The sequence below is a fragment of the Parambassis ranga genome, chromosome 3 (assembly GCF_900634625.1).
Source record: "Parambassis ranga chromosome 3, fParRan2.1, whole genome shotgun sequence".
Taxonomy (NCBI): Eukaryota; Metazoa; Chordata; class Actinopteri; family Ambassidae; genus Parambassis; species Parambassis ranga.
Genome location: NC_041024.1, coordinates 5805403 through 5821252, shown reverse-complemented (window position 1 = coordinate 5821252; position 15850 = coordinate 5805403). Strand labels below are relative to the sequence as shown.

The following is a 15850-nucleotide window of genomic DNA, read 5'->3' as shown; positions in this document are numbered from 1 at the left end:
TCATCAGATGAGTTTATGTCATATAAATATAATAATAATAATATAAATATAATTTATATGTAATGTATTATATTATTGCTATATTATTAGAGTAAATGGAAAATGTTAACTGATTTCTTCAACTTGGTGTTTGTGAAATAGTTTGTATACATGAAATTTCTGACTAGTGAAGTAAAAAGTGCTTTTCTTATTTCCCCCCATGTTGTTCAAATATATTATAAAACAAACCAAATACTAAATCAAATATACCAAAAAAATATGTAATATAGTTTGCATAAAACAGATTAATTAATCTGCTCGATTCGGTGTTTACCCCACTACATACAACACTGCCACCTGGTGATTTCTCTTCGCAGTCTCAGCCAATAACATCTAATAGAAGAGTCTGTAATTTCTAATCAGTAGTCTAACTATAGTAACTCTAAATATTGACAAAAATGTTTATTTATCTCGACATAATGACGTCTTCTTCTCTCTTTCACTGTATGTCAGATTTTAAGAGGAACCTTTAACCCATATCGTAAGTTTTTCCCGGAAGTAATTCCGATGCACTCTGTGTGCGCCTGTGTTATTTGACCGACTGGAAACACTGCGACGTTAGAGTTTGACGTGACTCGCAGGTTATCTCTGCTTTGAAGTTGACGTGTGAAGACTTTTGAGTCGGTAACATGTCGGAGGCTTTGTTGCAGTGGTGTGTGGACCAGTTACACCACAAGTTTGGGTTGGAGGCGTGTGAAGACATCGTCAAGTAAGTCAATAAATCTGAGTATATTCAGATAGTCTGCCAACAGGCTAATGTTAAGTCTACGATATGAAGCGGCTAGCTAGCTTTGTAGCATCAAAATGCGAGGAACTATTGAGTTATTTATGTATTCTAATGTTATCATTTAACTCAAACATAACACTGTCAGGTCAATGTTATGTTTGGGTTTTGGGTTATATCTTAATAGATGTGACAGTCCTGCTCTCTTAGCTGCCTACTGGCTAACTGATAATCTACACTGTGATTGCATGAATCTTACAAATTACAATTAGAGGAATATTTGTCCTTGTGAGGAATATTCTGTGTCAATCGGTACCTGCAATACGAAATTAAGTCACATTATGTCTGTAAGACTACAACATTTTAAAGACGGTACAATCCTTTGTAGTTGGGTATTCCCAGACCCAAGTCTAGTAGCTCTACAAGTGTGACTAGGTAGATATTAGAATGAAATATTCAGACACATTAAGAAATATGAATTCATTAAATAATAATTGGGTTATTCTTCTTTCCAGATATATTTTATCCATTGAAAAAGCTGAAGAGATTGAGGAGTATGTCGGAGACCTCCTGCAGGGCACAGAGGGGAGAAAGGGGCAGTTTATCAGCGACCTCCTCAGCAGATGGAGAAAGACTCAGAAACAGGCCACAGATGCCACTGATCTTTACCTTCTCAAAGAATCTGTCTCATCAGCAGGTACAGTAGCTTCTGCTGTGTTATGATATTCACCATGTAATCTAAAATCTACTAAAAACTACTGTGTGATGTCATTCTTTCCTGTTTATTAGATACACAAGACTTGACCAAAGATACCCAGAAAAAGTCCAAACGCAAGGGACGGAACAAGCAGGAGGTGGTGACTGTGAGTCAAACTGAACCTGAACCAGAGGCAGTCAAAACCCCCATGGATCTCATGAGGGTGAGTGCACCTAAGTTCTCCTCTCATTGTTACTTAATGAAGGCAGACCTTATGATTTTTTTTCTGCTCTTCTTCTCAGGCCCAGGAAAACAGTAACACCGCTTCATCAAAGAAGAAAACTAAGTTTGTCAATCTCTATGCTAAAGAAGGCCAAGACAGGTTGGCCATCTTACTCCCAGGGCGACACCCCTGTGAGTGCCTTGCCCAAAAGCACACACTTATCAACAACTGCACTACCTGTGGCCGCATTGTGTGTGAGCAAGAGGGCTCAGGACTCTGCCTCTTCTGTGGAAGCCTGGTACTTAAGTTTTAATGTGTTTTTAGTTTATTTATTTCAAATTATGTATTTTCTTGTTTGTGTACTTTGCCTGCTGATTTTATTTCTGATTCAGGTCTGCACTAAAGAGGAGCAGGAGATCCTGCAACGAGACTCCAACAAAAGCCAGAAACTAAGAAAGAAGCTTATGGGAGGTGAGAGTTAAAGCTAGTCTGACGTTTTTTGAAAAGAATGCTGAGATTTGAATCACTAAATTTTTTTTCCCTCTCAGACTGTGGTAATAGAGAATATCTCCCACACCAAGAGGCCCAGATGAAGGCCGGTTTGGAGAAGGCAGTACAGCACAAAGACAAATTGCTGGAATATGACAGGAACAGGTATCATAAGAACATATTTAGTTAGTACTTCGTGCGTATATGGAGGGTAGTCATATGGCTTACCATATTTATTTTCTGGCCCTTCAACTCCAGTGTCAAGAGGACACAGGTTCTGGATGATGAGTCTGATTATTTTGCCACTGAGTCCAATCAGTGGCTGTCACCCAGTGAACGAGACAAGCTGAGGAAAAAGGAGGAAGAGCTGAGAGAACTCCGCCATGCTTCTCGCAAGGACAGGAAGATCACACTGGACTTTGCTGGTAGACAAGTGATTGATGAGGGGGGCAACCTGGACGAGTACTACAACAAGTACGATCATCTGACAGCACTTGAATCAAAGCTGTGAGGAGAGATTTATGTTAGTCATACTGACAGCTTCTCCGTTGCAGGCTGGATGAGACCCTCAAGGCTATGAGCAATGACTCGGTGTCAAAATCAGCAGTAAATTCTGAAAGAAAGGGTGGAAGGCAAAGCCTCAGAGACCTGGTCAACCCTAATATAATGCAATCTGCACCAGAGGTAAGTCATTCAAACCATTAAAAACATTTGCCATGTGTAACAGCCGTTTCTATTGTTTGTAGCTTGAGTTATAAGTTTTTGTTCATATTTATGATGAAAACCCACTTTCTAGTGGGTGGATGTTGGAGGCAGTGACCCCCACCAGAGACCCAGGGAGCAGGAAAAGCACTCACTGGGGGATAAAGACGGAGAAGAACGTAGCCGGTTGCGTCTTCAAGACAATGAGCTCCAGGAGATATCTGATGGAGGCTGGTGCCTCAGCATGCACCAGCCGTGGGCTTCCCTACTGGTCAAAGGCATCAAGAGGTAAAAGGAGTGTACAACGGCAATAAAGGAACTCTGATAGGGCAGACGTTACATTGTGCCTCGCATGTGTGTTTAGAGTAGAAGGACGGACCTGGTACACATCACACCGGGGTCGTCTTTGGATTGCTGCTGCGGCCAAGAAGCCCACCCCTCAGGAGATTGCTGAGGTGGAAGACATGTACCGCCACATCTACAAGAAAGGTACCATAAGCACGTTGTAGTCAGTTAAAGAAATCTGTAAAAATAAGAATTGTGTAGTGCGAGGATTTTTTAAACCATTGCCACAAAGTCTGATATGAACTCCTAGTCTCACTTTTCTCTGCATACATTCAATAAATTGTTAATATTGTTAATTTAAACTGGGCGTCTAAGTTAAGTTATTGTTTCATCTGTGCAGAGCCCCGGTTTCCAAAAGAGTATCCCACTGGCTGCCTGCTGGGCTGTGTCAATGTGACTGACTGTCTGTCGCAGGAAAAGTTCAGAGAGCAGGTAAGTGACACACAGACACACAGCTGTCACAGTGTTATATGTGTTAGGTCATTTTCGTTCAGAAAACTTGCAAACTTGTTATTATTTTGCAATCTTCGCCCAAATTGTTTTAATATGTCTCATTATGTGAATTAGATTATTGCAACAACAAATCAGAATCAGAAATACTTTATTAATCCCAGGAGAGAAACACTGATGCAAACAAAATGTCAGATTGCTGCAGCAACATCTCTTACCAGCAGAGGTCAGACTGCACCTTTTTTTTTCCAGCCTATCCTCTTCAGTTTATTGTATGGTATGTCCCACTAGGGGCAGTATGCACCACAGTAATAACCACAAATAGCAAGCACTCAATATACCAGAAACCTCCCACTAGAGTGAGGATCTGTACACTTTACTGTGGTCCCAGCCTGTTGTGTTTTTGCGTAATATTTTTACTGTGGAAAAAGGAGCTTACATTTGAATCCAGTCCACCCTAATGCTGTGTGTTACTCCGAACATGTGAAGTGGCAAAACCTGGCACTGCTCCACTGGCGGTCACTTTTGCCTTATAGGACTCATAAACTGTTTACTTGAGCTGTTACACCAAAATTAGTTTTAATTAATTGGTTTTTTACTGAATATAAACTGGAAAATACACCCAACGCCCTATTAAATCATCATGTGGGTACAGAGTTGCTCTCCCATTTGCTGTCAGTGGAACACATTTAAATTTAATTACATTGCCATTCTCTTCTTAGCAGTTGTGCCCCAGGCTTTAGGAGAGTCTACTTGTCTGTATTTGTCTGGTGTCATACTTTTACAGTCTCTTCTATTAGAGCTGAAACAATGAATTCATTAGTTGATTGCAAGAAAATTAATTGCCTCTTGTCATGATAATTTTTGCATTTTCTTCTAAAACAAGAATTTTGAAGGTATCTATTGTTTGCTTGCTTACACAAATGCATAATAATCATTAACTGCACCCCTAAGTAATGTCAAGCATTAAGAAGAACTCAACTGTGGATGTGGTTGGTGACTAGATAGCATTTCAATTTTGAAGGATGACTGAGATGCACTCCAGATGGCTTAATTATTATATAGACCAATTAATCGGGAGTCAAACCACCTCTTGTGTTGTAATGTTTTGTACAAAATACTCACACGTCATGCACATGTGACACACGTTTGTTTGCCGTCCTTCATGAGATGCATGGAACTGAAATTGCACAGTCTTCTGTTACATTACACAGAACAGGGCTGTGGAAAACCTAATGATCCCCTTTTGGGAGGTTGTGTTTCCTTGCATCTCTGCACATACCTACCTGCGTGTGTCTTCCTGCTTAGAGACTGTTGTTTCAGAGGATATCTGTGTTTGGTGCTACAGTACATGGTTGCATTCTGACTGCTGGGACTTGTAAATCTAAGGGCTTTCCCCTTTTGTACTCTGTGCTCATTCTCTCCTCCACCACTCATTCCACCCAGGGCTGTAAAATCATGTTTGCAGGCAGTGTGACTGCCCTTTCATCCTGTGAAAGGGTGTGTATGTGTGTGTGTGTGTCCACTTGCACAGAGCAGCCATAAATAACACCCCCACCCCACACAAGGCCCCTCAGAGAGAAAAAAAGACAGGCAAGGCAGAGCAGCAAGCTGAGAAGAATAACACCACCAAATGCTTAATGATGGCGCTGAACAGTTGGTTAGTGCCTGTTGCAGTCACCATTTTAGAAAATGAAGACACTATATTAGTCGTTTAGCATTTTAATCTTGCTTCCTTTCGTGTGAGCAGAAGAGGGCATGTTGTGTTAATGCATAGTAGCACATAGCTGCTCTGCTAGGCTGGGTGAGTGGGTGAGGTGTAGGATTTACTGTCCTGTGCTGGCAGCTGTGGGTGGTTAAAAGGGGGGTGGTGAAGGACAGACAGCCATTATTCTTCAGGCTCTTCTAAATCTGTCCCTAGTGATGTATGAAATATTCAGAGAAAGTGGAGTGTGGGTAGATCAGGAGAGCATAAGAGAAACACTGTGGACACATGAAATAAGTGCTGTGAATGTTGTAAACACTTAAATAACACTGATCTGGTGTTGTGGCAGACATTTTCCTGTTGGGGCGCTGTTGTACAAATCAGCACCTGATATCCCGCTGACAAAAAAGACCACGTCACGCACAGCAGGATTTCCATCTGCTTGACTTAGACCAATTCTTTCCCTCATTAGAAACTGACTGGTGTATTGATCCATTCTCCCTATAATCTCTCACTCCTTCCAACTCCCCAGCCCCCCTTCCTACTGATAATTGGCCAGCCATTATGATCCAAGCTCTGTCTTTCCACTCCTACCCCCCAGTGCTCACTCAGCAATGGGTGGAGATGTACGCCTGACCTGCCTGCTGCAGAGGGCAGGGGGTGGGGAATAAGATGGGTATGTTACAGATTGAAAATGGGAATGTTTTTGTTGGGAGAGGCTGTGTGAGATAATTAAAAAGGATGAGCAGAAGGCTCCAGCCATAATAAGCAGGTTTTAAAGGTGGTATAAGCTTCACACATAAACATTTTAAGTTGCACAAAATGTCATTACAATCAAGTCCAATGGCATCACTGTGTTTTTGAATATAGCATTTTTCTAAACATGCAAGAACACGTTCTCTGTCTTCATGAAGGTTCACAACACATGGAAAGGCACATCACACCCCATACTGAGCTTGAATCACACCATCAACTTACTCCTGCAGTGAAATAATTGATTGGATCAATCCACACTCTCAATAAGGGTCTGATTTCTTACCCAGCTCTAAACACCACATCACCAACTGTAGGGTTATACATGTGTCACAGAGTACGTCAGAGAGGTCTAACCTTCTGGACAAACAAGCCACTAGAAAACCCGGTGCTGAATTGATTCATAGGAAATGAGTAAGGGAAAAGAACACAACGTGGGCTTTGTTGTTCATGTGTGAGTAATCCGGACTCGTATTATCTTATCACATTTTCCTAATGATGAAATTTTGACGTAGTAATGAAATCTGTAAGCTGGATCATTCACAGAAATGTCTGAACAGTAATACAGACTGTGATATCTACTGTTTCACAGATAAGCATATTTTATTAACCCCAGGTCTGTTGAAGGCTGACATATAACAGGTCCCCTGGCTCTTGTGTATATCAGATAGACACATATTTGAAACATGACTTATACTGGATAGTTTATAGCGGTGATTCCCCACTAGTCTCAGGTTTCACATATGTTCTTTGTCATTAAAACTGCTAAACATGTGATATGATTCATTAATCTGTTAAAAATGCTGATGTGACCTGTGTGGAAAAACGTATCCAGTGCTTCTTCCAACATATAACTACAACATTCAGATTGCAGCAACAAGGCTAGACATAATGTTGCTCCAGAATATGCCTTCAGAGCCCATTCAAGTGTTCTGTAATCAGAGGAGTGGCGTAGCATGTGACCTCTCCCTTTCACACAGCTATTGAGCTGCCTTTGTGACAACATTTACTGGCGGCTTAAAGGCACAACCACATTGTCCCGCCATTCTGGCTCTGTTCCTTTCACACAGAATGGCGTGGGATAATAAAGGCATTACAGTCCCACACTGAACAGGCTGGTTTACAGGGTCTGCAGTCAGGGCTGGGACACTAATGTTGTACTGCCTATTTTTATAACAAGTCAAAACAACTGCTGTGTCATATTTATGCTTAATAAAACAATAAGAGACTTACAGCAGTTTTCCGATGTAACTCATTCATGCTGTCTTTTTTTTTTTTTTTTTTTAGAATACACCCACTGCATGTATACACAGTAACCACACCAAAGTATCTGCATTTATATATATTTAGCAACATCATCTGCATACATTTCAGTATCTGTGCCTGGAACCCTGATTAACACCATTGAGACATATTTGTGTTTAAGTTAAACTGTATTAATTAGTGGTTTGTGTACAAAGATGTTTTGTTTATTTGTAATGTTCATTTACATGCCATCTGCTCCTCTTTGAGCAGCCACTCACCGCATATAAATACACAGTAATTATGTAGTAGTGTCATCTGCATATATGTTTAGTTATCAATAGTGTCCTCTGGATGCATTTCCATATCTAATGTTCCTGGAATAGATCCTATAGGAACATCAATGAAACATTTCTTTTGTGTGTGTACTGCAGTGATTAGTGTTAAGCATACAAAATCTATGATCATTTGTGGCAGTAAACTTGAACAAATTAAATTGCTGTGGTTTTGGAATACCCTTTGGTGGGTACAGTAGCATTTAAAAATTATAAAAAAAAACACCTTCTGTGGATTTAGTCTCATTGTCTTCTGTCTCCTCATTTAATCCCAGACTGACTCTATGGTGATGCGATCAGGGTGTGGTGGGGGTCATGCCATCTGTTGCTGGACCCCTTGTTCTTCTTGTGGCTGAAGATAGTTCTTTATAAATGGTTGTGGTATATTTTGCCGTACTTGCCCTGCTGCAAACTGAATCTAGGACAGTCAGATGTCTCCCTATCAGCAGTGCAAGACAGATTAGAAGCAAAAACGTTATCTTTTGTCTCAGTATCATTGCATCAGCATTCATTGACATGATTTGTGCTTTTCTTCCTGTTAATAAAAGCAGGCTTTATGTTGATTTTTACTAGCCTGAGGATTGCTTTATAACTGCATTTAATCCAATTGTAGCACAATTTATGTGTACGCATTTAGACTGCAGCGCAGTAGATGCATGCATACACATGTCGGATATCTGAAGCTGTGAGCTTTATTCCACATCACATAGCTGCAAGCCTAGCCACTTATCTGTTAAAAGAAGCACTAGTTTCTGTGGAATTCCATTTGTGTAAGCTCTCCCTCTGACCTCCAGAGTGGAGCTCCCGTGCTTGTTAGGCCCGCTGGAAGCTCGGACTGATGCCTGCGTTTCCTTGTGTGGTAATGTGATATTTATATGCTGAAAGCCTTCCTGCCAGCATGCCACACACACATGCATACACGCTCGCTCTCTCAGGATATATTGGATGCATTCCAAAGGAAGGGAAGGCAGGCAATGCTATTTTTTCTTCCTCCCCCCTTTTCACTGAAACATTGTGTGAATCCTTAGCAGTGGCTGCTCCCCTCTCTTCCTGTTCCCCCTCCCCCTCTATCATTCCATCCTCATATTTCCTCCCTTTTCTCTCTGACAGTATACATTTTACAGGTCAGTGCTGCAAAGTCATATGTGGTCGCCGAGAGTTCAGTTTATATTCCTTGAATACACGTGCACACTTACTGTATATTCAGCCATGCATCTTTTGGTCCTGCTTTTTCTCTCTTTTTCTGCACAACCTCAGTCACACACTAACATGCTGACATTCCTCCCCTTTCCTCCCTTTTCCTTGCTGGGCAGTTTGCCATGGCAGAGAGGTCAGACATCATGTGATTCTGCAGTGGTGTGTAGAATGCATTCAGCCCAGGGTCCCCAGGCATTGGATGACAACCAACCAAACCTCAGTCACAGGTTTTCCACAGCATGAAAAATACATAGAACCATCTGCCAGACTTGAAATGGCCTGCTACACCGTTTAGAATTTCACTGCTGTCCTCCGACCACTTCATTAAATGTCACACAGTTTCCGCTGTTGGGGAAACTGACAGTTCAGCCCTCATTCTTTGTTATCTCTGCTTCGGCTCACTTTTTGTTCTGCTCGTTTAATAGGACTTGTTCCTCTCTCTGCATGCTTATCATAGCAACATGGAACAATGATAAAAGCAACAGGAGAGATAGTTTCCTTTGATGCTTTGAAAGACAGCACTGTTGATGAAAATAAGTCAGAATCAAAGAGAGGTAACTGAATACCAATCTGCATCAAGTGTTGGGCTGAATGCTAAACAGGTTTAAATCCTTCTTTTCTCCTTAGAAATAATGTGATGTGTTCTTACTCTTCAAAACCAGACCTCTACAGCTTATTTCTAAGCTGTGACACTTTTATCTCTTCCCTCAACTGAAGAAATGCAGCTGAAGTCACAGTCATTATGTCGTCATTACTCCAGTGGAATATAAACAAGAAAGCCTGCAGGGTTCTCAAAATTTCACAGTGTTGACTTTTACTATTGACTGTAAAGCAAATGAAATGTTAAAAGCTCTATTGTTTATGTTTTATCAGACCTAAATATAATATTCTAACTGTAGGAACTAGCAGAAATTTCTGTTAAGTTGTTCATGTGTCTAATGCATTTTGCATTGTGCATATTAATATTGATAAAAAAGAATATGACCTATATTCTTTACTCCACGATACTGTATCATATATGAAAGGACAGGAAATGAAATTCACACCCACTACAATCATTCCTTTGAAACGTCTTTGTCTGTTTTTGGTCTCTATAACATCCTCACACATTAATAATGGATTGGATCAATTGTCAATGAAAATCAAAGAGCCATACAGTAATTGGTTCTTTGGGCAAGACAGTAGGCTTTATAAGAGTGGAAGATACAGAGGTTGGAACAGCTGGGACTTATAGCACTTGTCTGTGTTTGTTTGATTCTGTTTTGCACTTCAGCAGAATTTTTCTAGTGGTTAAAAAAAAAACCTTATGTCTACTTCAACTGAGACATTTTGCATGCATGTGTTCACACAACCACAAAAGGGTTTGCAGAATACACTGATTGTTCCAAACGCCTTCAGAATTTTGTTCAAATAATATTAAATATACTAAGGGAGAGTAGTGAAAACAATGAAAGGAATTAAATCAGATTAAGTCAGTGGACTGGAATCTTTTCAGAGTAAGCTCATGATCTTGCCTTTATTTTTAGCTGCTGCTGCTGCTGTATTTGAATAGTTGTGCGGCTCTGCAGTTAATTTTTCTGATCCCAGCTGGAGCTGAAACAGGCTTTTTGTTTTCAGTTTATGCAAAAAGTCTTCTGGTTCTCACTTTGTACTCTCTTTGAAATAATGGCCCCAACTGTGTTAAACACTGTTTGCACAAAACAAGACCTCTATAGATGTTAATGCTGTGATCTATTTCATGCCCTGCCACAGGCAAACTCAACCCACCCACAGTAAGCTTTAATGAAGCATAGAATCAATATGTTTGACATTTATCTCCCATCTTCACATCTGGTGTTTGTTGTTGGTGCCCTAAAATGGCTCCTCATGAGGCCAGTGTCTGTGCCAATTTTCTGTTTTGGAATGAGGAAATGAATGAAGGTTGTGTAGCGTAATCAGTAAGTACTCTGCACAGAGTCAGTGGGCGACCATGTTTCCCCTGCTATGATATTATCAGGAATTGGAAGAGCTCTTAGTTTAATCATTTTTCTTTATGCCTGTTCCCATCCAAATGTGAGAACAGGAATTATTTCTCTCATTACTTCTAGCTGATTTTGAGTGTTTTTGCCAACACTCCCCAGGCATGTGTACGCAATTGCTTTATGTCACACATGCCTGTGTGTGTTCATTTGAGAAGAGATCTTTATCCAGCCAAGACCCAACCCAGCAGCAGTATTACCACAAGTATCTCTTCTTGACAAGGAGAACCAAAGAGACAGAGAGCGAGAGACTCTCTGCCACTGCAGGGTCAGAGATTACAAACTCAATTGTGCTCTGCTGGATGACATGTCTGCTCAGCAACTTCCTGCTAGCGACATCAGAGGGGAGGAAAGTATGAAGAAAGAGGGGGAGGCGAGGGAGGCCGTCCATGCTTCCAGTGCCATTAATCTTGCTCTTTTTGTGTGCTGTAAACTAAAACATGTAGCTTCAGCTTCACTCTCGAGCCAGCAAGTCTGACTTATTTTTACTTTGTGTTCAGTGGAAAGAAGGAGGAACATTTATTGAGGTCGTTTTGAATAGCGAACTTACCCTTTAGGTATATGAAATGACTTTCTGTGTAATTTGTGTCATGCTGGGATTTATTAGCCTACATTTAATACAGATGATCCTTTCAGGCATTCAAAGATCAGTATTGATCACTGTTGTGTCATTACAGTCAACCCATCCTCTACATCTCTGGGTGCTAATTTAACCCATTTTTACAAAGTGCTCCCAGACTTTGTAAAATCGTTTCCACGTGTGTGTTACTCAGGTTCATTAGCTTCCTCATTTTCATCCATCTAATTCATTGTTAAGCATTTGTCACTGGATTTATTTTTTATTTATTATTTGGAGAGACACATCAGCCACTATTCACCTTTATGAGTTTGAACTATGTAAAAAAGGGAAATCTAGCTCAAACTTGCAACATTTGAAGGCTACCATTATTAAACCAGCACCTCTGTATCTGTTTCTTATTATAAGTAGAAGCTTGTACTATGTATTCTTAGTGTTTGTCAGTCACATACAACATTCATCATAATGTGTTTATTTTCCCTTTGATGCCTACAGTGAGTGAAATTTCTCAATGAACAACACATGGAGAAATCAACCTTTTTATTTAAACTGCTATGTGCTTAAACATGAGGTGATTATTTTCAATGAGGCTCCAATGATATGTGCTGACAGTCTGCTCCATACAGCACCAGGCACATGTGCCTGTGTGTGTGTGTGTGTGAGAGAGAGATCAGGCAGAATTTACATCAAATATGAAATGCCTTTATTCTCATCTCACCATTTTTAAAGCTGATGGGTGTCAGCATGAAAATAAATTCCATGAAATCACTCAATGTGATTTAATAATGTTAAAATTGGCATTTATCTTTGGGATGGAGATCACAGTTTTACTTCCTTGAACCGCATCTGCTGTGTAGATGGTTCACTGTGCAAGTATGAGCATGCTCAGTGAGTGAGTATTGATTTACACGCAGCATCAGCCTCTTTCCTCTCCAATCTGAACATATTTACATGACTAATGTTGGCATTCCTTTACTTCTGCTGTTTTTTTTCTTCTTCTTTGAAGGCAGTCATGTTTTCATCATGGAAGAACGCATCTTTTTTTTTTCTCAGTTTAAATGAAGACGTTTTTTCTTTGAGTAATTTCATCAGTCGTTTTGAGTCCAGATGTCACTGTAATAATATTGGAATTTCCCAAAAGCACTTGAGTCATTCTCTCCTCTGACCTCTTCGCTATGCTGCTCATGTACTGTATGAGACTATTCAAATAGAATGTGTGAGACGCTTATAGAGTTTAACAGATAGTTGAATAATGCATGAGGAAGAAGCTCTTACAGATTTTTATGCAAATGTCTTGAACTCAACATGTAAGGATGATCTAAGAGTGGCAAAGCTATAGAGACTTCAAATTAGAGGAAAAGACGTTATTATGTATTTATGTGTATATTTAACTTCTCACTCTTGCAACAACCTTCTCCACTTTCTTCCTCATCACCACGCCAACAAACCCCATCTTTCAGGGACGTTGTACATGCTTTTATTCACACGACTACTGGAGGGTGCATAACAATGTCATTAATTTGATTGCTGCTATTAGTTTCACTGTGTAAATGAGCTAGTCACTACAGCAGGCAAAGCAGCTTTGTTACACTCTTGAATTTGTATTTGGAAGGTGATGCCCCTTTTTGCTATTTTATCTTTAAAATATACTGCATTTGATTTGCTAAAGTTAGAGTGATAAATCTTTCATTGTTTACTGTGATGTGCCTTGGAGGAAAGAAGCTGTATAGCAGCGTCAAAAACAACCAATTGTTATGTTTTATTTTAGTAAAGCCTGTATTTGTTCAGAGAGCTAGATGCTGTAAATCATGGTTCTGTTATTGCAAGGAAATCTTAAGTACCGTATTTGTTTGGTTCCCGTATTGCATCTAACACAAAAAAAACACATCTTAGAGCTTGCACTTGCAAAAACTGTAGGAGGATAAATTGAAAAGGAGCTCTTATTCAACACCTTATTCAACAGCTCACTGTGTGCTCTCCCCTGGAACATATCAGACGGATCACCTTATCTATTGTAAGCTGTAGCACTAACCCATGGGCTTAGAGAAACCTAAAACTTGCCTTTGATAAGAATCAAGGGACAGCCTTCCTTCTGTGCTCCTTTTTTCAAACCGTGCTTATTGCCAGCCTTGAGAGGAGGAGGGAAGAGACAGTTGTTTCCCACAGAGGCTGAGTGAACACAGATGGGAGGGCTGCACCCCAACGTCAGAATATCAAAGCAAATATTCACCTTTAGAGACAGACATGTTCATAAACTCCCCCGTCCTTCTCAATTTCCACATTATGAAATCAAATGCCTACTGTGAAGTGGTTTGTTACCTTACTTTAAATACAAGCCTTTTTGCTGACAGCACCTGTGTGAAGCAGAGCTGGATTTGTGGCACCGATAAAAGGAGATTGTGGTGGAAAATAGGAAGTTTTAATGCCTCAGATTCCCTGGAATTTTTCTTTGAAGTCGAGGTTTGAAGGCAGACACAGTAATTGTCTCCAGGGGTCCTTTGCTCTGTGTTTCTGTACGTGCGTGTTCTAAAGAGCTTGCAGTGCTGTTTTCTGATATAACAACGCCTTCTTATTTTTTTTCCCCTCTGAGCCACTTCTATTGAACACACTGTCTCATATTTCATCATAATTTCAGTGATATAGAAGCCGTCCTTTCTTTTTTTTTTAAAGCAATTTTTTGGAGGATATTAGAGATATGTTTATTTTTTAATTTTCTTAAGAGTCAAACAGAAGCTTAACTGTGGGTGCAGGGGAGAACCCTTTTCCTTGGAAAGTTCCAGCAGTTAGCTTGTTGAGTCTAAAAAGCTTTGACTGTTGAGAGGCAGTCTTGTTTTCTTCTTGCCCGAGGGCCACCGCAGGAGGTGAAGTCATAAACATGGCTGGGAAAGTGGAACTGGGCTAAGTGAGGAAGTCTGTGTGAATCTCCCTGCAAAAACACATGACTTCACTACACCTGTCAGCACCAGTGCAATCTAAACTGGCTAACTAACACGTGGCTCGCTTTTTAGTTACAGTGGCTGAATTATTATTCATGTTTCGGAGACACTGAGGTATAAATACATTTTAACAACTTTTGCACCTCAGTCTTTGAGATAATTTTTGAATAGCATGCTGGTGGCTGCTTCAAGTCATTTGCATCAAGACAATAAAGAATCCTCATTTGCTGGCATGCCGAGCTGGTTTTTGAACCGAACCCCACTGTGCAAATACTCTGAGGGATCACAGTTAATAGAGTCAATCCTGCCCAGATTCTTAATTATCACATAATAATTGAAAGTATATAATAATAATTATATGATTATAGAAAGTTTTTAACAGCACAAAATGAATTGTGTTGTTATTTTAGTTGTGCTGAATCCTGGAGTGTTTTAAAGCAAAAGAAATGTGTTTTTGCAGTGGAGCACACCGACACGGCGACAGTAATTGGAAAATCGTGGCCTCAGTGCTGAGCTTCTAATAATGAGACATGTCTCTTGTTGTGTTGAGGATATTAATAATGTAAAAAATTCAGGAGCTAGTGTTGGACACTCCTGGATAATTAATGTTCACTCTCCAACTTGACACCAGTTGATTCTGTAGGTGAAGGAGGGTGTTAAATTTTTAATCAGTGCCATGTGACTGAGCTCCATTCAAAGGGATAAAAGAGAGCTACAGTACAGGAGCTGCCTGTTTAGATGGAAAGGGTTAGTATTGGTTTGAGTTGATGTCTGCATGTGTTTTTTTTTTTTTTTTTTTTTTTTTTTGCTGCTAGATTCTTACAGTTGTTTTGATATTTGGTTCATAAAAACCTAAAATCAGCCAATATTTGATGTACAATTGCACAAAGTAAAAAGAAAGCAGCAAATCCCCCCAATTAAGAGGAATGGTTGAATAGTGAATGGCATTTTTGTCATTAATGAAATAAGGCCTGGCAGTCTACTAATCAATTACTTTAGCAATTGTTCCAGCGCTATTTAAGTTTGAGTAATTGATTTGTCAGTTTCATTTAGTCTCCTCTCTGCTTAGGCGTGTGTTTTTATCAATTTCAGTTATTAATCACTTAGATTTGATTTTAATCAAAGATGACTTGCTTAGCTACACGTCTGTTTCTGACTCATACAAAGATGATAGAGTGTCTGTGAATGCACAAGGATTTCAACCTTGATTATTATAAAAAAAAAAACAAAAGGTGCTGTGACTGATGGAGTCTTCTGACAAGGCTGCAGGTTACATTTCAATGCATGGTGTAGTTTGGCTGTCTGCCACACACTCCAGTAGACATCCTGTTTGTGTGTTAACTTGTTTACATAAACCCCTGATACCATGCAACCGAGTCTCTTTGTTGCCATGAATAAACCAGTTCACAAAATATTCC

At 39.9% G+C, this 15850-nt stretch overlaps 1 protein-coding gene across 1 annotated transcript in view; it reads left to right on the top strand.

The window, feature by feature from the left end:
* The first annotated feature begins 569 nt into the window (after positions 1-569).
* Positions 570-15850, top strand: part of trip4 (thyroid hormone receptor interactor 4) — a 70411-nt gene continuing 55130 nt past the window's right edge. The window contains exons 1-11 of the mRNA XM_028402514.1: positions 570-748; positions 1279-1460; positions 1553-1683; positions 1763-1981; positions 2076-2154; positions 2232-2337; positions 2431-2646; positions 2727-2856; positions 2969-3162; positions 3239-3363; positions 3560-3651. Of these exons, the coding sequence (XP_028258315.1) occupies positions 669-748; positions 1279-1460; positions 1553-1683; positions 1763-1981; positions 2076-2154; positions 2232-2337; positions 2431-2646; positions 2727-2856; positions 2969-3162; positions 3239-3363; positions 3560-3651 (1554 nt within the window). The 5' untranslated portion in view covers positions 570-668. The remainder of the gene's footprint in view (positions 749-1278; positions 1461-1552; positions 1684-1762; positions 1982-2075; positions 2155-2231; positions 2338-2430; positions 2647-2726; positions 2857-2968; positions 3163-3238; positions 3364-3559; positions 3652-15850) is intronic.